Source organism: Petaurus breviceps, unplaced genomic scaffold (genome assembly GCF_028583685.1).
Source record: "Petaurus breviceps papuanus isolate PSGF00001 unplaced genomic scaffold, PetGlider_PUasm1.0 216, whole genome shotgun sequence".
NCBI classification, from domain to species: Eukaryota; Metazoa; Chordata; class Mammalia; order Diprotodontia; family Petauridae; genus Petaurus; species Petaurus breviceps.
Window position 1 is genome coordinate 7,898,381 of NW_027185867.1, and position 23,459 is coordinate 7,921,839.

Here is a 23,459-nt window from a genome sequence, read left to right on the forward strand (position 1 = left end):
TTTCTGTCCAGGTGATTGGAGTCAAGTCATTTCAACTTTCTGGGCCTCAGTTTCCTTAAACGTAAAATAACAAGGGTGGGAGGAGAAAGAAGAGAGCCAACTAGGTGGGGCAGGGGATAGAGCATTGACTCTGGAGTCTGGAAGCCCTCTGTTCAAATCCAGCCTTGGATACTTACTAGCTGTGTGACCCTGGGCAAATTGCTTAAACCCTACTGCCAACAAAAACAATACAAAAAAAAGCAAATAGGAGAGCGGAGATAATGTATAATGACCTTTTCAATTCTAAATCAATGAAGAGAACCTCTTTGGGCATAGTGACTGATAAACTGGGCCTAATTTTCAAGATCCTTTCCATAGGCTGGCTCCAACCAACTTTTTCAGTCTTAGCTCAAACTATTCTTTGCATATTTGATTTTCCTAATTGCTATTCCCTGCACAGGACCCACAATTTCTTCCTAGAGGGGGTGAGTTAGGTGGGGGACAGGAGCTAGATCTTTCAAGGAAATATTTTTAACTTTGCTTTTCTATATTCTCTTAAATCAAGGCTCTGTCCAAACTGTGTTTCAATCCCAACCTCTAATCCTGAGAAAGAAGGGTGCACACATTAAGACATATTTGTAGAAATATATAGAAAACATGTAAGAGCACAAAGACAAAATAGGATTTAACCTTAGTTAAATAATGTTCAATATGCTTTGAATTTATTCTAGCCACTAGAGGGCTATCTTTCCATATAACTTTAGTTGCCTTGTGCTTTCTTTGGTTCTATGAAAAGAAAACACTTTCAATTGACTTGGAATGTCAATTCACAATCAAATATGGCTGAGGTAATTGCTATACCAACTCTCTATTCTTACTGTTCCAATAAGTTATCAATAAATTAAGCACAAAACAACTCTATAAATCAAAGGAAGTTTTTATATTTCAAAAGAGATTAACACTCTGAAAACCTTCAAGTACTATATAATTTGTAAGTGATGACTGAGCAGCTAGGTGGTAAGATGGATACGGGACGGGGGCTGGTGTCAGGAAGAACAGAATGAAAAAGCAAGCCTCAGACTCAGCTATGTGTCTGAGTAAATGTCTTAATCTTGGTCAACCTCAGTTTGCACAACTATAAAATGGGGCTGAAAACAATACCTACCTTACAGGGTTGTTGTGAGGATAAAATGAGATGATATCTGAAGATTACTTAATGCAGTGGTCGGCAGCTGTACTAACAGAACCGAAAAGGATCTTGACAAATTATTGGGTGAATCTAATAAGGTGAAATTCAATTGGGCTGAATCAATCAGTCAAAAAGCATTTGTTAAGTGCCAACTATGTGTTAGGCACTGTGTGAAGAACTGGACATACAAAAAGAGAAAAGATAGTTCCTGGTCCCAAGAAGCTCACAGCCTAACATAAATGACTATATACAAATTAGCTACATACAGGATAAATTTGAAATAATCAACAGAGAGAGGTAAGAAAGTCTTCCTGTAGAAAGTAGGATTTTAGCTGGGATTTGAAGGAAGTCAGAGAAATCAGAGGGCAAAGATGAGAGAGAACATTCTAAGTATGGGAGATAGACTGAAAATGTCCAGGGTTGGGAAATGGAGTGCGTGGTTTGAGGAATAGCACAAGAAAGCCAGGGTCACTGGATTGCAGGATATGGAAGTAGGGAGTGTAAGGTGAAAAAACTAATGGAAGGGGTGGGGGGGACTCATTATAAATGGTTTTCAATGCCAAATAGAGAGTTTTATAGTTGATCCTAGAGATGACAGGGAGGTCAATGGAGTTTACTGAGTATCAGGGTATAAGGACAGATCTGAGATTTAAGGAAGAACACCGATAACTGAGTGGAAGATAGATTGGAATGGCAAGAAATTTGAGGCAGGATGACCAATTATCAGGCTATTACAACAGTCTAGGCATGAGGTGGTGAAGGCCTACACCAGTGTTGGAATTGTCAGAGGAGAGAAGGAGGTGTGTACAAGAGATGTTACAAATATGAAGCTGATAGGCCTTCTCAATGAATGGAATATAAAGGATGAAAGAAAATAAGTTCAGGGTGACACCTAGGTTATGAGTCTGGGAGAACTGAGAGTAATAGGATGGTGGTGCCCTTGAGAGTAATAGGGAAATATGAAGAGGGAGGAGGGGAAGGTTTAGTAGAAAGATAAAGAGTTGGATTTCGGATATGTTGAGTTTAAGAAATCTACAGGACATCCGATTTGAAATGTCTGTTTGTAGATCTAAGACTAGAGGTTGTTAGTAGAGGTTAGGGCTGGACAAATAAATCTGAGAATGTCTGCATAAAGAAACCATGGGAGCTGATGAGATCATCAAGTGAAATAGTAGAGGGAGAAGAAAAGATGGCAACAGTTAGTGGGCATGACCTGGTTGAAGATCCAGCAAAGGAGACTGAGGAGGAGGGATCAGAGAGGTAAGAGAAGAACCAGGATATAATGGGGTCACAAAAACAAAGAGGGAAGAGAATATCAAGGAGGAGATGATCAACAGTGTCAAAATCTGCCCAGAGGTCAAAAAGAATGAGAACTGGGTGGTGGAGGGGGAGGCCATTAGACTTTTCAATTAAGATTGTTAATAACTTTGAACAAGAAGAAAACAGTTTCTGTTGAAAGCAGAAAGTTAAAAGAGAATGAGATGAAAGGAATTGTGGGCCTTCTCAAGGAGTTTAGTCAGAAAAGAGGGAAAAGATACAGAATGAGAGCTAGCAGGCAAGGACAGAACAAGGAAGGTTTTTTGAGAATAAGAGAGACATGAACATATTTGTAGACATCAGGCAAGCAGCATTTTAGTGATGTAAGATGAAGAAAGAGGAGAAAGGATACTCTCAGCAGATGGCCTAAATGTTTTAAATAAAACATGCAGTAAAGTTCTCAGGCTCAGAGGATGGGTGGTGTTTGGTTGTTTCAAGTGAATGAAAAAGTTTAAAAGAGTCACTGGTGGGGTAATAAGTTAATTAGGGAGGTATAAAAGGATTGCCTGGCATCAGAGGGGGTCCAGTTGAACTGGCAGTGGAACCGATCAGCACTGTTTTGTGATTTAGCTCCAGGTTTCTTTAGCAGTATGTGTACAGGAGCAAAAGACAGTTGATGGTAGGAGAGATCCAATGCTGTAGGGCTTGACAGGGCAAGATCAGTGTATGATAATGAGGCAAGAGACTCAAAAATAGAGAAGCATATTATCTGAACTGATTCATTAAGGGGTCAAGATGGGGAAAGGAAGAGGGTATAGTCAGTGCAAGGGAAATGGTCTCAGAAAGAACTGAAGGATTGGAGGTCACAATGTGGATGAAGAATAGACTCTGTAGTTGGAAAGCTGAGATAAGGAGATGTGATCAGAAAATAGGTTAATAGAATGTGATGAGATAAGGGAATTTCAGATTTTATTAACATGAAAGCAGTGTATTTTATGTGTGATGGCAAGATCAAAGGTAGGACCATCTTTGTGTGTGGCTGAGGTAGGGGTCTTGAATCTGGCTACCAAAAAAAAAGAAAAAAAAATCAACTCCACAAGTATAAGATGTGAGAGGCACACACAGAAGTTGTTCTGAAAAAGATGTAGAAGTTTTAGTGAACTGCAAGCTCAACATGAACTAATAATGGGATACAGCAGCCAAAAAACTAATGCAGTCTTGGGCTATATTGATGGGCCTGACTTTCAAGAAGGGAGGTGATAGTACTACTGTACTCTGCCCTTGTCAGACCTCATGAGGAGCATTATATTCAGTTTGGGGCAACAAATTTAAGAAAATCAGTCACTGATAATCTTGAGAGTGTTCAGAAAACAAACAACTAGGATGGTGAAAGGTCTTGAGTTCATGACAATATCAAGACTGACTGAAGGAACTGAATATACTTAGTCTGGGGGAGAGAAAGCTCAGAGAGAATATTATAGTTATTTTCAAATATCCGAAGGGCTATCACGTGGAGGAAGGAATACATATGTTCTTATTGGTACCAGAGGACAGAATCAGGAGCAATGGATGGAAGTTTCAAAGAAGCAAATGTAGGCTTGATATCAGTGAAAACCTCCAAAGAATTCAAGTTATACAAAAAATGGAATGGGCTTCCTGGGGATTCATGGGTTTTCTGTCCTTGGAGGTCTTTAAGAAGAAGTATAATGTCTACCTGTCAAGTGAGCATTCCTTTTGTGCATGGAGTGGAATAGATGGCTGCTAAGGTTCTTTCTCCCTCTTAAATTCTGTGTGATTCTCTGGGCAAATACTGAGACGTAAGTGAGAACCCTTCAAAACTCAAAGCAGATTACTACCTACTTTTAGTGATTCATGAGGGCAAAAATAATTCTTCTAAAAGGAGTCTAAAAGATTACAAAGCCTTATGAAATAAATTGAATAATATAAGGACAAAGGTTGTTTTATTCTTACTAATGTCCACTGAAGGCAAGAGATAGATGTAGAAATAAAAATTGATTTAGAAAGTTAACAGCTGGGGTGGCCAGGTGGCACAGTGAGTAAGAGCACCAGCCCCAGAGTCGGGATGACCTGGGATCGAATCTGGGTTCAGATACTTACGACCACACCCAGAAATAACTGGTTGTGTTACCTTGAGCAAGTTACTTAACTTTCTTTTTTTTTTCTTAAGCAATTAGGGTAACAGCTGACTAATAAGGGTATCTGAAAATGAAATTTGGAGTTCTGCATCATAGTTTAGAATACCGGAATGTCAGAATACCGGCCAGTTTGGAGCAAAACTAACACAGTCTGGTGATGATGCATTTTCCTGGAATCTTTCAAAACTAATAAAAAGGGCCTTAAACTAACAAGAGTAGGAGAGTTGAAAAACTGCCTATATATATCTACCAAGCTAGGTACCATGTAGTATATACAATTAATGGAAGAACAGTATTTGAGATACTCAAATGCCTCATAGGGAACAGAATCCAAAAAAAGGATAAAAAGCCAGTAGTAAAACTCATGGCTTTAAATGTTTATACACAGAAGGCCAAGGTTTAGAAAATAAGCAGGAAGGACTAGATATCCAAAAGCAGGTAGGCAAATTTGACCTCCTATTACTAACACTTGGTAAAATAAATCTTATGACTGGAATAGTGTTCTGCATGGGTATACCTTATACAAAAGAAATAGGATAGATAAAAGGTAACAGAATGGTAGAGGATGGTAAATTCATGTTAGGAAATTTACGAACATGGGGAGGGGAGCATGATGGAAAACATTTAGGTAAAGACCAACAGCAAGAAAAGCAACTAAATTTTGAAATACAAAGAAAACAATTTTGAAAAGGAAAAAAACTGTGGTATTTGATGTGTAGCTCACCAATCAACTTAAATTAATTCCCTGAGGGCTGCTAGATGCTCTCTTACTACCATTATGATCCGAGGTTCATGACATCACAGATTTAGAGCTGGAAAGGATCTTAGAGGTCACTGAGTCCAACATCACCACCCCTCATCCAAGCCACCTGGCTCAGATGAGCTACATTTTCAAGTACTAAAAGACTTGTCAGACATGACCATTAATAAAAAGAAATGGTTAAGTATTGCCATCAACATTTGAAGAATCATGGAATGACTTCATATGTATAAGTTTAAGGTATCATATTTTTTACCATCTCAATGGTGAAGGAGGGAAAGAATTTGTGACTGGAAATAAAAATGAAATTTTAAAAATAAAAAACAAAAATTTCTAAAGGAAAATCATAGAAAATGGCAAAGGCCATAAATTTCAGGGGGGAAAAAAGGGGATAGTGTGCAAACTATAGGACAGTGAGTATGACTTTGATTCCTAAGAATATCCTAGAGGGGATGGTTACTGAGCATTTCATATCAGTGTCTTGCTTTTCTACTTATACTGCCAGTGCTTAGTAGAGTGCTGTGTACATAGTAAGTATTTAAATGCTTTTTCTTTCTTTCTTTCATTCATTTAATCAGAAGCAATATGGCATTGTGGCTAGGGAACAGGCCTGCAAGCCATAAGACCTAGGTTCAAATCCTGTTTCTAATACAAACTAGATGTGGTACTCTGGGTAAATCACCTAATTAATCTCTCAGTGCTCTAGTAAGCTCTTTGAGACTCTAAGTTGCAAAGGTAACCTGAATTGGCAGAAAGAATTTCCTTTCCCAGAAGCACCTTATACCAAGGAAATAATGAAATCACAGACCCAGTCCCTATCCTTATCCCTAGTGAGTATTTAAAGAAGAAGTGGTGATTACAAAGAGGCAGCATGATTTCACCAAGGACAGGTCATATCAGACTAGCTTTATTTTACTTTTTGACAGGGAAACTAAAATGATAGTTAAGGAGAACGCTATAGATACAGTTTACCTAATTTTTTTGCAAAGCATCTAATACAATTCTAGTGCAAAAGATAGATTCAAAACTGGTTGGGTATTTAAAGACAAGACAACATCAAATTGGCACAAGTTCGAGGGTAAAATAAAGTCTTCAGAGATATCTGCTGGAAATTGGATTAACATTTTTATGAATGATCTGGATAAAAGCAGAGTCAGCATGCTCATCAAATCTGAAGATGATACAAAGCTAGGACGGATAGCCAGCACACTAAATGATAAAGGTCAGGACCCAAGACAAGCAAATTTAACAGAGATAAACATAGTTTTACCCTTGGGTTCAAAAAACCTATTTCATAAGTACAAGATAAGGAAGCATAGTTAAACTGTCTCAAAAAAAGATCTGAGGGTTTTAGTGGATTACAAACTCACTATGAAGTAGCAGCTGAAAAATGTAATTATGATCTTGACTTCATTACAAATACCATGTCTAAGAATAAGATGGTGGGAGTTCTCCTTTTCTTTCCTAGTTCGTTTTACAGATGAGGAAATGAGGTGAACAAGGTTAGGTGACTTGCCCAGGGTCATACAGCTAAGCAAGTGTCTAAGGCCAGATTTTAACTCAGGAAGATGAGTTCTTCCTGACTCCCAGCTCTATGCACTGCCCAACGAGTTAGCCATTAAAGCTATATAAAAAGTAGAGTAGGTTCCCCAATATAAGACTATAAAAAAACTTGAGGGCAGAGATTATTTCATTTTTGTCTTTGTATCTGCCACATAAGTGACACATAGTAAGTGGTGTTTAATACATGGTTATTTGTTGACTGATTGATGGGTGGATTCCCCCTCATCTCATGCCTACAAGCAGTGACTGAAGGAGTATGTATCAAATGTGTTATAGTGGAGATTCCATGTGAGTATGGATGTATATGGGCAATGAAAGTCAAATACTTTTGAACTCTCATGATTAAAATGTTGTGATTTACATATTCCTTTATGATGTTCTCTTACTTACGTTTTAAGGGTTCCAGATGTCATAAGTTCAGTCACCAGAACAATACATTTCTTTCCCTTTACTGTAGACTCCCAAGAATCATAGAAACGAACAATATTTGGGTGTTGAAGGCCCTTCAACATTTCAGCCTCCTCTTTAAATCTCTGCCGTTCTGACTTCGTCAACTTTCTATCCTGAAAAGTAAATAAATAAAATGCTGTTGAAATAAATTATAATTTCAGAATCTAAGATGTTAACCATGGTGCTGAATCTTAGTTTGAAATTTTATGAATAACCACTTCAGACAGAAAAAGACAATGTAACTCATCCAGAATATTTTTACTAAAATGAGTCTATTTCTGTTAGAGGATATTTTGTCAGTACATAAAATGAGTAAGAGTTTCAATTCTTATCAACCCAAATATTTTCTTTTATGGTCTTTTAAAGATTTCTGAAACCAAAGTTTTATTATAGTTTATTTTCATTCCAAATAAAGTGACTGTGATCAATAACCCCCCCAAAAGAAAAGAACACAGATGCTTTTTTCCCCAAGCACCCAAAATGCTTACAATTCATCAATTTACTCTTCTTCCCTCCACAAGTCAAAAGCATCCAAGTAAAATAAACTCATGACTACTTTTATTTTTTTCTAATTCAAATATTTATTGTCTAGTATGTACATCTGTGCTTACATACAAGAAATATTTAAGAATTATTTTAATAAAGGAGGAGAAAGGAACAATCAGCTAAATGGTAAGTTAGATTTTTCTTAAGATCTGTGTGTCCAGATAATTCAATACCAGTAGGCATTTCCTACATTAACTAACAATCAATAAATAAACTTTTATTAAGTACCCTATTACATCCCAGGCACTTAACCAGACAGCAGAATACACAAAGACAAAAATAAAACAGTCCTTATGAACAAAGAGTTTACACACTATTAGGGCAAAAATGTGCACTAAGCAAGGACATAATAAAATATGAAAGAACTGGAAGCTTTAGGGATAGTGCAGTAAAAGGAAATCAGGAAAGGTCTCATGTAGAAGATGATATTTGAGTTTTTAAAAGAAAACTGAAGAGTCTAAGGGACCAAAGTATATTACAGTGATGGGGAGGTGAGGTGGAATGTACATGCCTGTACAAAGGCATGGAGATGGGGAAATATAATACCATGTGTAAGGTATAACAAGTAAGGTATACAGTTTGGTCAGCCTATAATGGGTGTGAAGGGTTATAGAGTATATTCAAGCAGGAAAGGTAGGTTAGGGTCAGACTGTGACAGGTCTTAAATGCCCAAGAAAAGAGTCTGAATTTGATCCTAGAAACAAGAGAGACACTGGAGCTTTCTGAGCATGGGAGCGAGCACCATAGTTAGACATGTTCTTTAGGAATGTTACTTCAACAGTTTGTATAGATGACATATGAGAGAGAAGAGAGACTTGAGGCAAGGTGACCAATTTTGAGGCTACTGTATTAATCCAGGTCAGAAGTTTTAAAGATGAGTTAGGACAATGGCTGCATGAATGAAGAGAAATAGATGGATACGAAAGATTGTGTGAAGGTAGAATTGATGAGATGTGGCAAGTAATTAGACACACTAATGAGGAAGGTTTAAAGAAGTTGAATACAATAACAATGATGCTGTCAATCCAAGAAACTAGGAAAATGGTAATGTCCATGGGAGAAAAAAGGAAATTCAGAAGAGTAGTTTGAAGGGGGAAAATAATGAGTTCTGCTTTGGAGAAGCTGAATTTGAGATATCTCTTCAATATCCATTTTGAAATGTCTAATGTATGATTTTTGACCGGAGTTCAGGAGAGTGACTAGGGCTGGATATGATTTGGCCGCCATTTGTATAAAGATGAAAATTAAGCCTGTGAGATGATGAGATGATAAGCCTTGTAAGATGACCAAGAAAAGAATGCAGAGAGTGATAAGGAGAACTCAGATAGAGCCTTGGGGCACACAAACGTGGAAAATGGGGTGGAAGAACATAATTAGGAAAAATGGAAAACAATGCCTAACAACGGAAACAATAATGAAAGTGACAACAAAATAACTACAGTTAAACAAATCTCAATAGCTGCCAAAAATAAGACCAAAAAAAAAAAAAAGCTGAGAATGTAAAGATTTTTTTAAAATCATACATATGCAAAACAGAATAAGCAATTTGAAAGATTACAGTGAGAAATGGAAATCTGTTACTTTAGAAAATACTAAGTAATTTAAAAATAAAGAGAGATTATGCTTGAAACCTAGTTAGAGAAAATGCTATAAAGAGTCAATATTCCTCAAGTGGAGAGGGGTCAGGACTGTAGCATGGAGAAATTCCAAATATTCTAAGAAAAAAAATTATCTAAAAAACTCCAAGGCACAAAATCATTAAATTTGAGAATTACAAAGAAAAAAATCCTCCATTGTGAAAGAATAAAGAAATCATGAATGAAAATAAAGGATAGGCTTTTAACAAAAGTTATAAGTCTGGTACTACTTATAGTTAAGTGTTATTTTGAAGAAAAAAAAGGTATAAAATTAGGAATAATCCCATTAGACTGTGGTTTTGTAATAAGAGAGTGTGTGCACACACATTAATAAATAATAATTTATTAATAATAAATAATGTGTACACACATTAATAAAAAGGTGTTTAAACACATGAGAAACTACAGTCAAAGGAACGGGAAGGGGAAGGTCAGTCAGTCAGGCAATAAACATTTCTCAGGCATCTACTATGTCCCAGGCACTGTGCTAAATTCAAGGGATACAAAGAAAGGTTAAAAGACTTCTTACTCTTCAGGAGCTCACAACCTAATGTGAAGGTAAAAGATCAGGCTAGTCCAAGTACAAAACTATTTTTTAAAAACAAGATAGGAGTAGGGTCAAAACTTTAGAGAATAAGAATTGATTAAAATTTTTAAATTTAATTCATTTTAACAGAAATAACATGTAGAAAATTGTTAAGAGATTGGTCTAGAATATCATAACTGATTTTGCATTATTTTCAAAATAATTTTTTCTTCTTTTTTACAATACCAGAATTTCTTCCAATATCCCTCTCCCAAATAAGACCATCTTTCTCCTCCATGTAATAATAAATGATATCTTTAAAAAATGAAAGAAAAAAATTAACAAAATTTATTGAGATACATGCAATTTTCCACACCTGTGGAACTACCAGCTTCTACAAAAAAGTGGGGAATAGGGTAGGGGTGGGGTTTTCATATCTCTTCTTTAAAGCCATGTTTGTTCTTCATAATTTTGTTGCCACCGCTTTTTTTGAGGGGTTGGAAGAATGGCTGTTCTTTCCATTTACAATGCTGCAATTACTATACATGCTGTTTTCTTGATTCTGCTTAGTTCATTCTGCATTATTTAAATCTTTCTGTGCTTTTCTATATTCATCATATGCATTATTTCTTATAGCACAGTAACACATATCTCAGTTTATTTAACCATTTCCCAACTGTTTCAAATTCTCTGATATCACAAAAAGTTCTGCTATAAATATTTTGGATATATATAGGAACTTTCTTACCTACCTTACTCCTTGGGGATTATGGTAAACTAGTAAAGACATATCTAGATCAAAAGGTATGGATATTTTAGTCAGTTAACTTGCATAACTCTATACAACTTTTCAGAATGGTTATACTGAACCCCTTCAACACTGAATACATTCATCTATAGGTATCTTTGCCAATTTGCAGGATTTGAGGTGAAAATTAAGGATTGTGCTGATTTGTATTTCTTTTAGTATTAGTGATTTGGAGCATTCTTTCAGATGGTTATTTATAGTTTGCAATTATTCTTTTGTAAATGCCCCTTCCACCATCTATTCTATTGAAGGATATCTGTCAGTTATCTATATCTTGGAAACCAAACTCTAAGAAATTTGATACAGAGATTTCCCCCCCATCTTGTCCTAGATGCATTAATTTTATTTATTCAGAAGCCTTTTAGTATATTTTAATTTAATTTTCAGTATAATTTAAATCAGGACATACTGAAGGAGACAGGTAAGTTCATTATATAATATATTTTAAAAATATAACAGTCAAAGGAATAATGAACATACACCAAACAATTCAACAGTTAAATTCACAAAAGAAAGCTTGTCTATAAGAAGCCAGTGCAAAGAACAACCATCACTTTCACTTCAGGTCTCCCCCCTCAGTGTTTGGATGATGATCCATAGGAATTCTGAGTCATTGCTATATGAAGGATATGACCAGGTATGAAAGTGTTCATTACTGAGGGGAGGATGCCATTTCTCTACCCTCAAAGGTCAGGCACAGCAAGAGATGAGAGACCCAAAGTCAAAGTGAGGGTTGTTCTTTGCATGAGGGTTCTTAACATCCCATTTTAGACACTGACCTGGGAGAAGTGAAAGATGCCTTGTGATGGTACAGATGGAAATGGTGGTTGTGGGGCAAAGGGAAGACTCCTCACAGCCCTGCACCCAGGAGATAGAAGACTCAGGGCATTTGCACACCCATAGTCTAAGGTATTCTCTTACCTGAGGAGGCTGGCTATGAAGTGGCAGCAGAAGGCATCAGAACAGGGTTTTATACCAAGGTTCTGTCATGCTAGAAAGACTTAAGATGTGGGCCCAGGAATAGACCAAGTCTTTTCCAAGGAGAAGTCTAATGAAATATGGAGAGGGCATATCACCAATGGGTTTGGAATTTAGTGATGAAATTTTTTTGGCTATTGCAACTCACAAAAGAGACGGAAATGAATTATTTTCCTTAGACTTGTGAGTCCCCTTCCACTTCAGCAAAGGGGGTAGAAGGCTGGTTCCAAGGAGAGCTTTTATATTGTCAGCAAACTAATTTGACTCTTGGTACATGAACTAAGACATCTTTGTCCAACAATCAACTAATGGTCATAATTTCTTGAGGAACTAAATCATATCAACCTTAATGTTCTTATTATAAATGAAATTTGAAGAAATAAGCAAGCTGCAGCTAAATGAAAGGATGATTCAAAGTTTCTTCTTAGAGAGATAACCATTTAAAGTTACTATAGACATTATAAAATATTTGGGAATAAAACTGCCAAAACAACCCAGGAACTAAATGAAAACAATTACAAAACACTTCACACAAATAAAGTCAGATCTAAATAAGTGGAAAAACATCAGCTGCTCGTGGGTAGACGGAACTAGTATAATAAAAATGACAATTCTACCTAAATTAATTTACTTATTCAGAGCCATACCAATCAAACTACCAAAAATTATTTTACAGAGCGAGAAAAAATATCAAAATTCATCTAGAAGAACAAAAGGTTCAGAATATCAAGGGAATTAATGAAAAGAAATGGTAGGGAAGGTGGCCTAGCCATACCAGATCTTAAATTGTATTACAAAGCAGCAATTATCAAAACCACTTGGTACTGGCAAAGAAATAGAGGAGTAGATCAGTGGAATAAGTGTTAGGTACACAAGACACAGTAGTCAATGACTATAGCAATTTACTGTTTGATAAACCCAAAGACCCCAGCTTTTGGGATAAGAATTCGCTGTTTGACAAAAACTGCTAGGAAAACAGTATGGCAGAAACTGACTATAGATCATCTGACACTGTATACCAGAATAAAGTACAAATGGGTACGATATTTAGATATAAAAGCTGATATTACATACAAATTAGGGGAGCAAGGAATAACTAAGAGGGTACATAACAATTGAGGAATGGCTGAACAAATAATGATATATGAACATACTATGAGAAATGACTAAAGGGACAGATATTTATGAACTGATGCAGACTGAAATGAGAAGTACCAGGAAAACAATACTAACAACACTGTAAAGAAAAACAAATTTAAAAAATTTTTAAATATAAATTTTTAAGACTTAAGAACTCTGATCAATACAATAACCAACAACTCCATAGTACCCTTGGAAAAGCATGTTACCCACCTCTTGACAGGTTTTTCTGGCTAGGTTATTCTTGGTTGCTATCTTAGCTTCTTTGCCTTCTGGAATATCATACTCCAAATCCTTCACTCTTTTATGGTAGTAGCTGCTAAAGATACTAAATCTTGTAGCTCTGAAGAAGGAATTTGAATTCCTTCTTTCTAGATTCTTGCATTATTTTCTCCTTGACCTGAAAACTCTGTAATTTGATTATAATCAGGAAGTGATCACAGATTCTTTCCATTTCTAATTTGACTTTTGGTTCTAAGATATCTGCGTAATTTTCATGGATAAGTTCTTAAAATATGATGTCTAGGCTCTTTCTTTGATCATGGTTTCCAAGTAGTTCGATAATTCTTATATTCTCTCCACAATCTATTTTTCAGGTCAGTTATTTTTCCTATGGGATATTTCACATTTTCTTCTATTTTTTTCATTCTTTTGATTTTGTTTTTATTGTTTCTTTCTATCTCATAGAGTCATTAGCTTCCATTTGCCTAATTTTTAAGGAGTTATTTTCCTCAATATGTTTGTGTCTCTTTTGCCAAGTTGTTAATTCTCTTTTCATATTTTTTTTCCATTGCTCATTTCTTTTCCCAAAATTTTCTTCTACCCCTTACTTGATTTTTCAAGTCTATTTATTATGCTTTAAAAAAAAAAAAAGTCTTTCTTTAGGAATTCTTGTTGGGCTTGTGTCCAATTTGCATTTTTCTTTCAGGCTTTGCTTGTAGATATTTTCAAGTCATTGTCTTCTGCATCTGTGTCTTGATTTTCCCTGTCATTATAGTAGCATTTTATGGCCAGATTCTTTTTTGTTGGTGTTTGTTCTTTTTTCCTTTTCATCCTGATCCTGGACTTTATGTTACGAGTTAGGCTCTGCTGACCTCTAAGGGGAAGGATGACTAGCCTGAGCTTTAGGTTTTTGTGTCCTGTTTTCACAGCTAGGTTTCTGAGTGGCTGTAAGTTTTTGATGCTTCCAAATTGGTATGATTTGGGTGTGATCTGAGGTTGACACACTTTTTTAGGGTGTCATTTTTTTTTAGACAGGAGAGGTCAGGTTTTGCCTCCAGGTGATAGAATTTAAGGTGAAAATTACACACACATTTTTCAGATGTGTAATGTGGCAATATATTTTGCTTCTATCCATATTTGGTAAAGGGTTGTTTTTCTTCCCCTAATGAGAGGGGTTAAAAGGAGGGGGTTAACAATAGGTGAGGAAGAGAGAAAGGCAAGAGGGTAACTGAAGCATTTTTTCAAACAGAAGAGAAAAAGGTCAAAAGGAAACTCAAACTCGATGGCTTTGAAAGTTAAATATTGAATTTAGCAGTATTTAGTAAATAGTAAAGTCTATTTTCTGTTCTATTTGGTATATGGTAATACTTATCTTACTTTTTTTTGTTACATCCAGAACAATTTTTTTTTAAAGTATTACAACTTCTGAAGAAACAAACATAAGTCATCAATGAAAATGGCCATCTGGACAGGGTCATGGGCACATTTTTTCCGCACGAAAGAACAAATAATTCTCGTATTATGTAGGCTACAGGTAAATATAAGGCTAGAATGTCACCCAATATCCTTTCTGAAGCAAACAGGATACCGATTTTTTTAAAAACCTGGCAAATACTACTACTAGATCTGTATCCCAAAGAGATTTTTAAAAGGGAGGTGGGGTATATGTGTGTTAAGGACCTATTTATACAGAAATATTTAAAGCAGCTCTTTTTGTGGTGAACAAGAATTGAAAATTAAGGGGATTCTCACCAATTGGGTAAAGGCTGAACAAGTTGTGGTATGTGATTATAATGGTGCATTACTATGATAAAAGAAATGATGAGCAGGATTGATGCTGAGTAAAGTGAGCAAAACCAGATCATATACAGTAACATCACCATTATACAATGAACAACTAGCTATTCTCAGCAATATAATGATCTAGGTGTAGGGAACCTGTGGTCTTGAGGCCACCACCCTCTAGTTCCTTAATTATGGTCCTTTGACTGAATCCAAACTTCACAGAACAAATCCCCTTAATAAAAGGATTTGTTGTGTAAAAGTTGGATTCAGTCAGAGGGCTGCACCCCAGGACCTGGAAGGCCACATGTGGCCTCAAGACCACAGGTTCCCCAGCCTAGATCTAAAACAATCCCAAAGGGTTCATGATGAAAAATGTTATCCACTGCCAGAGAAAAGAACTAATGGCATCTAAATACAGAACAAAGAATACTATTTTTCACTTTCTTTCCTTCTTTATTTTTTGGGGGAGGATAGAGTTTTCTTTCACAAAATGATTAATACAGAAGTGTTTTACATGATTGCACATGTATAACCTGTATCAAATTGCCTTCCTTTTCAGGGAAGGGGAAAGGTGGCAGGGAAGGATCACATTTGCAACTAAAAAACTTTTTAAAAACTGAATGTTAAAAATTGTTTTTACATGCAATTTTTTTTGAGGGGGAATTAAATATTAAAAAAATAGCAAAGATAACATGAAAAAGAGAACATGAAAAAATACACAACCAATTTCCTTATGGAATATAAATGCAAAAAAATGCCAAATGAATGGTAGCTAAAATACAGCAAATACATTTTAAAAAATTATTAACTATGACAAGCAAGATTTGTACTACGTTAAACAAGGCTAGTTCAACATCAGAAAAAAGCATACAAAAATGAAGACACTGGTGGCTATATTGTCTATTGACCTCTAAGACACTTTCGTTCCTTTATCAAAAAATTCAGTGCCTGGCTCATAGTTTCTCTATTTGCCAACTCCTGCCCTCATACCAGGGGATTTCACCATATACACTGATCCTCTATCAGCTTTCCAGTTCTTCAACTTACTCCTACTTATTCAATTCTCATAACTTACTCCTTCATTCCACCTCATCTCTACATAGGTCATACCCTTGAACTTGTGAACAGAAAATCTATCACTTCCATGTTCATGAAATTTTAAACTCCTTTATCTGATAATAATGTCATTCTACCTCCTGTCTGCCTTGTAATCCCAAACCTAAAACTATTCTCTTTTTCATTTTTCCTTCTAAGTTCCAAACTGTCTACCTCCTTCCTTTCCTCCTCACCTGAACTAGAGAAAGTCATTCATTATTTGCCACAAATTTATAAATACATGCAAAGTCATACTACGCATACTTGTATTTGTCAGTTCTTTGTTTGGAGATGTCCTTTGTAGTTGATCTGAGAATTCTCAGAATAACGTGGCTGTTCACAGTTGTTTTTCAAATAATACTACTGTTACTCTACACAATGTTCTTTCATTTCTGCTCATTTAACTTTTTATTATTACATGCACGTTTTTCCATGTTTTTCTAAAAATGAAGTTTGCTCATCATTTCTTATAGCACAGTAGTATTCTATCACAATCATGTATTACAATTTGTTCGGTCTTTCCCCTACTGATGGTCATCCCCTCAATTTCAATTCTTTGCCACCACAGAGTTGCTATAAATATTTTAGGTTCTTTCCCTTTTTCCTTGATCACCTTGGGAAACAGACCATGGTAGAATTTCTGAATCAAAGGGTATAAAAGTTTTATAATTCTTTGGACATAACTGAAGATTGCTCTCCAAAATGGTTGGATCAATTCACAGTTCCAACTGTTTAGTGTCCCAATTTTTTCCACATTCCCTCCAGTATGTCATTTCCCCTTCTATCATTTTAGCCAATCTGATAGGTGTGAGATGATCTTTCAAATCAGCTTTAATTTGCATTTCTCTAATCAATAACGATTTAGAGCATTTTTTCATATTAATATATATAGCCTTGATTTCTTCTTCAAAGCCTATTCTTCGTATTCACTGGGAGCTCCAAGCCTTTCATCCCTCATTTGAGACAGGGTAGGTGGTAAGAGTGGATAGACTGCTGTCCCTAAAGTCAGAAAGACCACAGTTCAACACCAGCCTCAGACACTTATGTGACTCTGGGCAAACCACTTAATGTCAAGTTTTCCTCAGTTTCCTCATCTGTAAAATGAGGATAGTAATAGCACCTACTTCCTAAGGTTATTTTGATCAAATGAGGTATTTGTACAGTATTTTACAAACCTCACAGTAATATAATTATACAATATGTAATTACATATTAAATGACAACAACAACGTGTTCCCAGGCCATCATCCCTGCATTGGCTGCCCTTTCATTCCCTCCCCATCTGGACAGCTTGGTGAACCAGTTCAACTCTACACTATCATTTTCTCTGGTGTCCTGTGACCCTTATCCAAATGAAGATCTTGTCCCTCCAAGCCTCAGCCCTGGATCACTCCCACTATCTTTTGCATTTACTTCTACATACAAATACTGCTAAGCAAAGCTAGAAATTAAAAGAAAAACAAACAAAACCCCAAAAATCCTCTGCTAACTGGGTTCACTATAAAATTTATGTTACATACTTGCAACTGGGCCCTCACTGCTGAAAGGCAATATCCTTTTATAATTCCCTAATTAACTCACTTATCCCATTCCTTAAATTCATTCCTCATTAAACTTCTTCTGGCTTCCAAGTCACTCACCCTCTCAGATGAAAACTTTGCCTCATACTTTACTGAAAAAATTAAGGCCATTAGCCAAGAGCTTCTTCTCCCATCCTCCTCAACTCACATCTCCCAAATGCCATCCACCATATTCTTCTTCTTCATGGCCATCTCACATAATGAAGTGGCTCTTATTCTTGCAGGGACAAACACCTCTTCATGCACCAGTAAATCCATTTCATCCTTTCTTCTCCTCTCTATTGTCCCTACTCTCTCATTCCTGGCCCATTGGCTGCTTCCTACTACCTATAAACATCATCCTTCCAGTCCATCAGGCCCACAACCTAGATACCTACATCTTCAATTTCTTATTACCTCTCACCTTCCCCATCCCCACATCCAATCTGTTACCAAAGCCTATCGATTTCACCTTCGAAACATCTCTCAACTACATCTCCCTAACTCTAGTACTGCCATCATCATCCTGGTGGTGACCAACAAGCCCTAACTGCCTATTTCAACAGCCTGCTGGTCAGTCTGTCTGCCATAAATCTTTTTCCACCAAAATCTGTTTTTCATTCAGTTACCAAAGTAATTTTCCTAAAGTGCAGGTATGACCACGTCACCGTACCAACTCAACAAACTCCTACAGGATCAAAAAAAAATTCTGTTTGACATTCAAAACCTACCCCCACTCTTTTCACCACTTTCAGTCTTCTTACTACATATTCTGCACCATGTACTCTTTTGATCCAGTAATACTGGTCTCTTTGCTGTTCCATTAAAACAATACACTTCATCTCTTGGCTACAGACATTTTCTTTGGTTGTCCCTCATGCCTGGAATGCTCTCCCTCATGGTCCCCCTGACTTTGTTTAAGCCCTAACTAAAATCCCATGTTCTATAGGAGCCTTTGCCAACCCCTCAATTCTGACGCCTTCCCTATTTAGTTATTTCCTATTAATTCCATACATAGCTTATTCGTGCATCTGTTTGCCCGTTGTCTTCCTTCTCCATTAGATTGTGAGCTCCTTGAGGGCAGGGGCTATTTTTGGCCTCCCCAGCACTTAGCACAGGGCCTGACACATAGCAGGCACTGTAAAATGTTTACTGACTGACAGTCTGTCTCCCCCTCCTCAAAAAAATCCTCACTTGATCCATCCATCCCTGCTATCATCCAAGAGCTCCTGCCTTCTGAGCTTTAACTCCTTAAGAAGGTGAGCAGAGATGCCTCTACTTCATCTCCTCTGACCCTCTTATTAAGTCCCTACAATCTGGCTTCTAACCTCATCACTCAATTGAAACTATTCTTTCCAAAGTCACCAATGGATCTCTTTAATCATTCATAATGGACTTTTCTCAATCCTCACCCTCCTTGATCTCTCTGCAGCCTTTACTCTCTTCTCTTTAGGTTTTCAAACTGCTCTCCTGTGGTTCTCCTAACTTTTTTAAACCATTCAATCTGAGTCTCCTTTGCTGTTTTCTCCATCTAGATCACATCTGTTAGATCACATGTGTTATCTCACAAGACTCAGTCCTGCGCCCTCTTTTCTTCTCCTTTTATACTATTTCACTTGGACATCTCATCAGTTCCCACGGGTCCAACTACAGTTTTTGCTTTACATAAATTTGATTTTATATAAAGAATTCTGAAAGAAAGCCACATTCCAAAACCAAACCAAACCACCTATATTAACCTTATTGTACAGTCCTATGCACTCTCTTCTCCTGCCTCTCAGTTCATCTCTCTGTGGCTTTCCAACACCCTCTCCCCAAAGAAAACTTAAAAAAACAAAAAACAAAAAACCCTCCAAGTGCAAGCAAAAGAACAGAAACATGAAGACTGATGCTGCCACCACCAGATCTGGGGTTTGGTTTGAGATCTCTGGAACCAAGAGAGGAAACTTTTGCCCCACTCTACTCACATACCCATGTGTCCAGCCTTTATGTGTCTGGGTTCTGGCTGTCCCTGGTCCCTGTGTTTCCCCCATCCTCTTCTGTATCTGTCTGGCCTCCTGCATGTTCACCCTCTTGATTGTGGCAGGCCCCCATAATAGCTGGCTCTGGTCCCCCCTCCCTATTCTTTCTCCTGCTCTCCCTTCTTTCTTCCAGGCCCCCTCCCTTCATAGGGGCATGTCTGCAGACAAATTTGTATTACATAGAGCAGTCATAAATAATTAAGAAGCAGTAACTGTTGTAATGCAAAGATCCTGAATTTGAGTAGACTTGGATTTGAATCCTGGCTCTGGGATAAACTCAGTATTTCAATAATATTGGACACTTATAAATTCTTGCACATTTAATGCTGATTTTTGTTTCTAGGTGACAGTAGGCTAATATTAAATATAGACATAATTTAAGTGCATTACTAATTAGAATTAACTGAGAGAAGAACTTGGGATGAAAGAAAGATCTGAAGGAAAAAAAACTTTAAAGTTGGAATATTTTTGAGAACATAGAAGTTTAAAGCAAAGAAGAATCTTTTTTTACCATAAGCACACAAGTAAATAAAAAAAAGTTTTAACAAAGGTCAATAATGTAAAGAAAATTTGGGAATTTACAAATTATTTTCTCCCAGAAAACTGTCAAACATCACCACATCTAAACATCTGCCATGCTACTACTATCAGTTCTGCAATAACTGTTCTGAAAACAAAAGTCTGTTTCAACATGATATATTAGGGATCGTGTTTATCTGAAAATTTTCTACAAGATACAATAAGAACACAGAAAATTGTACCACTTCACAATAACTCATAAGTTGCAACCATTCTGACACCCTCTTCCACATGGAAACCTCAAATCATTTTCCAAGGTAAAGTGTTGGATTTATTGGTAGTATTAACATGAAATCTAAAGAATTTCTTAAATTCTATTAAACTCCAATATAAAAGAAATGCCAAGGACAACACTTTAGAAAGTAAGTTTACATGCATTTTACATGGTCCATGTAATTTTTTTTGACATTGCATATGTTTAGCATATACATAAAAATGGAAATCAGTTTCTTTTGAACTAATGGCTAATCCAAGGTGCTTGAAGTCATCCCAATTTGAGAGTTACCTTCGGAATAAACTAGAGCAGATGTAGCAAATAAACTTTGTTCATTCATTGTTTTTTTTTTCTTTTATATATATTTTTTGCCTTTTGGAGGGCAACTGGGGTTAAGTAACTTGCCCAAGGTTACACGGCTAGGTTTTGTGTGTGTGGGTGTTAAGAGTCTGAGGCTGGATCCAAACCCAGGTCCTCCTGACTCCGGGGCCGGCGCTTTACTCACTGCACCACATAGCCGCCCCCCAGTTCATTGGTTTTTTTTTTCCTACCTACATTGTTTTTACAAGTCGGAGCAACAAGCTACTAGGCTCACACACGTGGCTTCTGTTACATATATACTAGAAGACTGCAAGAATATGAATAAACAACAACTGAAGCAACCATTCATCTGAGTATTACCCAAATAACTGAGTTATTATTCTGGTGTGATTTTTTTTTCTGTTGTAACAAGAACACTTTAATGGTCTGAAACAGCTTTATGGTATCATTTCCTATCATACAAACATGGTTTATTTTACACTGATCCATTACACTCTTTTTTTCCTCCACTGATATTATGGTATGATCCTAGAAATAGCCCCATTCCTTTCCATCACTCCTTCCTTCACATCTGTTTCTTTTCTTTTTTTTTCTTTTTTGCAGGGGGAAGGCAGGGCAGTTGGGGTTTAGTGACTTGCCCAAGGTCACACGGCTAGCAAGTGTTAAGTATCTGAGGCCATATTTGAACTCAGTTCCTCCTGACTCCAGAGCAGTACCAGCTAGCCACCCCACACCTGTTTCAAGAAAACCTAATCTCTGGGTAGACATGTGCTCACACATGTGTAGATCAAGTCTTTTAGCTTAAAGAATTTAAGTACTATCAGTTGTTTTCCTTGTGTCATTCATTGTGGGCAATATTAAAATTCTGCTGCTAAAACTAAAGCCCTAAGTGGTATTTTCACATGTAAGCATATGGGGAAAGGAGTATCTGGAATTTCTTGATTGCAAGTATTTTAGGTCAATAGGGAACTATTTCCACTTTATCATTTTCTGTAACATATTGTGTGTTGCATGTTATCTTCATCTTTGAAAGATGAGAGGACATGGACATGGGTCATATAATGTAAGGCATGGAAAAGCTTCAATCTGTATTACTGGAAGAAGAACTCAAGGCAGATCCTCTGGCATAGTTTACGCATAACAGAATATCTATACTGTCATAATTCCTAACCGTGCTGAATAAAAAAATGGTTACAAACAACAAGGGTATGTGACATCTCAGGTTTGATATTGGGATGAAACGAGGCACTTAAAGATACTGAAGTGTTAACAAAATGAGATCTTAATTGTCCTAATATAGCAAGGACATGGGATATGTGACAAGGATAGTGGCCTTTAGCATCTCTGTATTCACCACCTTCCTCCCCTTGTCTCCAAATAGAAACTAATCTGGTCAGCTTGGAAGTATATAGAGAATTGTACAGTCTTCAGAAATCCATCAAGTTGGAGGGGTCCCCTATGACACATAAGTAGGATTTTTTTATGCCCCTGGGTAACCAGGAAGCTGCACCAAGGTGGGGAGAATGAAAATCAAGTTCCAAGGTCAGCCAGTATTGTTGCCTTTTAGAAAAAACTAATCTCTATTGAATAATGTGAGAGAACTCTAGTTTTACCACAACAGCCCTTGATAAAAGGCAGGAAATAATAAGTAGGGTAGTGGAGAGAGCCCTGGATTTGGAATCTAGAGGATCTGAATTTGAATCCTGCCACAGACATTTATCAGTTGTGTGATCCTAGGAAAGTCACTTAATCTCTTTATGCTGCAGTTTTCTCATTTGCAAAATGGAGGATGGAGGAATTGGACTCATTGGCCTCTAAGACCACTTCCAGCTCTAAATCTATGATCCTATAATTACTCCTTATACTAAAAATGAAGAAAAAAATGTTGGTTCACATGGGAAAGTTTTAAAAATATTAAAAAGTACCTCAAAAGAAAACAAACTGATCTTCAAATAGCAAAGTCAAAAGGAGATCCAACTTCAGCTAGAGGTTCCTATATTTGCAATGTACCAATTAACAAAATTTTTGAGTGGAGAAAAGTCTATGTGCTAAAAACTAAACAGCTGGATTCTTCCAGCATTTAGGTAACATTTAATATACTGTTAAAGGTATTCCTCTCATATCAGGTCTCTGATTAAAGGGGTTACCCTGAAATATTTTCAACAATGAAAAAGGGAACAAGAGATTATGAAAGAACTTTATGATCACTACTACTGCCTATCCTCACCACTCCACTCACTTCTTTCCAACTTAGTGCATTCAACTTCTATAAACTCAGTTCTTTTATCTTCTATTTTTCTATGAGAATAATCTAGTCAGAGGCAGAATTCAAGACAGAATCAAGTCCAGCATTTTTGCCCACCTCACCCAATATATCTCCTCCACAAAAACCTAGAAAAAGCTATAGCCAATTCTGACCAAGAAGGCCTAGAAAATGTTGAGTCATTTTTCTAGCCCAGAGAAGTTTAGAAAGATGAACAGAGAAGTCTGTGGACGTTTGGGGGAGAACTGGCCAGCAGCAGCATTGGTAGGGAGCAATCTAGAGCCCAGGGGCAGTATTGGGGCTAAGAATGAACATCAGGGCTAGAAGCATCCAGGCAGAAAGAGACCAAGGGACCCCTGAAATAACACTGGGTCACAGTTCCAGGGCAGAGAGGAGCAGCTGCAGTTGTGA

General features: G+C 36.8%; 1 protein-coding gene across 3 annotated transcripts in view; it reads right to left on the minus strand.

Moving 5' to 3' along the window:
* WNK1 (WNK lysine deficient protein kinase 1) overlaps positions 1–23,459 on the minus strand; it is a 165,285-nt gene that overhangs the window by 90,275 nt on the left and 51,551 nt on the right. For all 3 annotated transcript variants that reach the window (XM_069094353.1, XM_069094354.1, XM_069094355.1), the window contains exon 2: positions 7,295–7,467. In XM_069094353.1, coding sequence (XP_068950454.1) covers positions 7,295–7,467 — 173 coding nt within the window. The remainder of the gene's footprint in view (positions 1–7,294; positions 7,468–23,459) is intronic.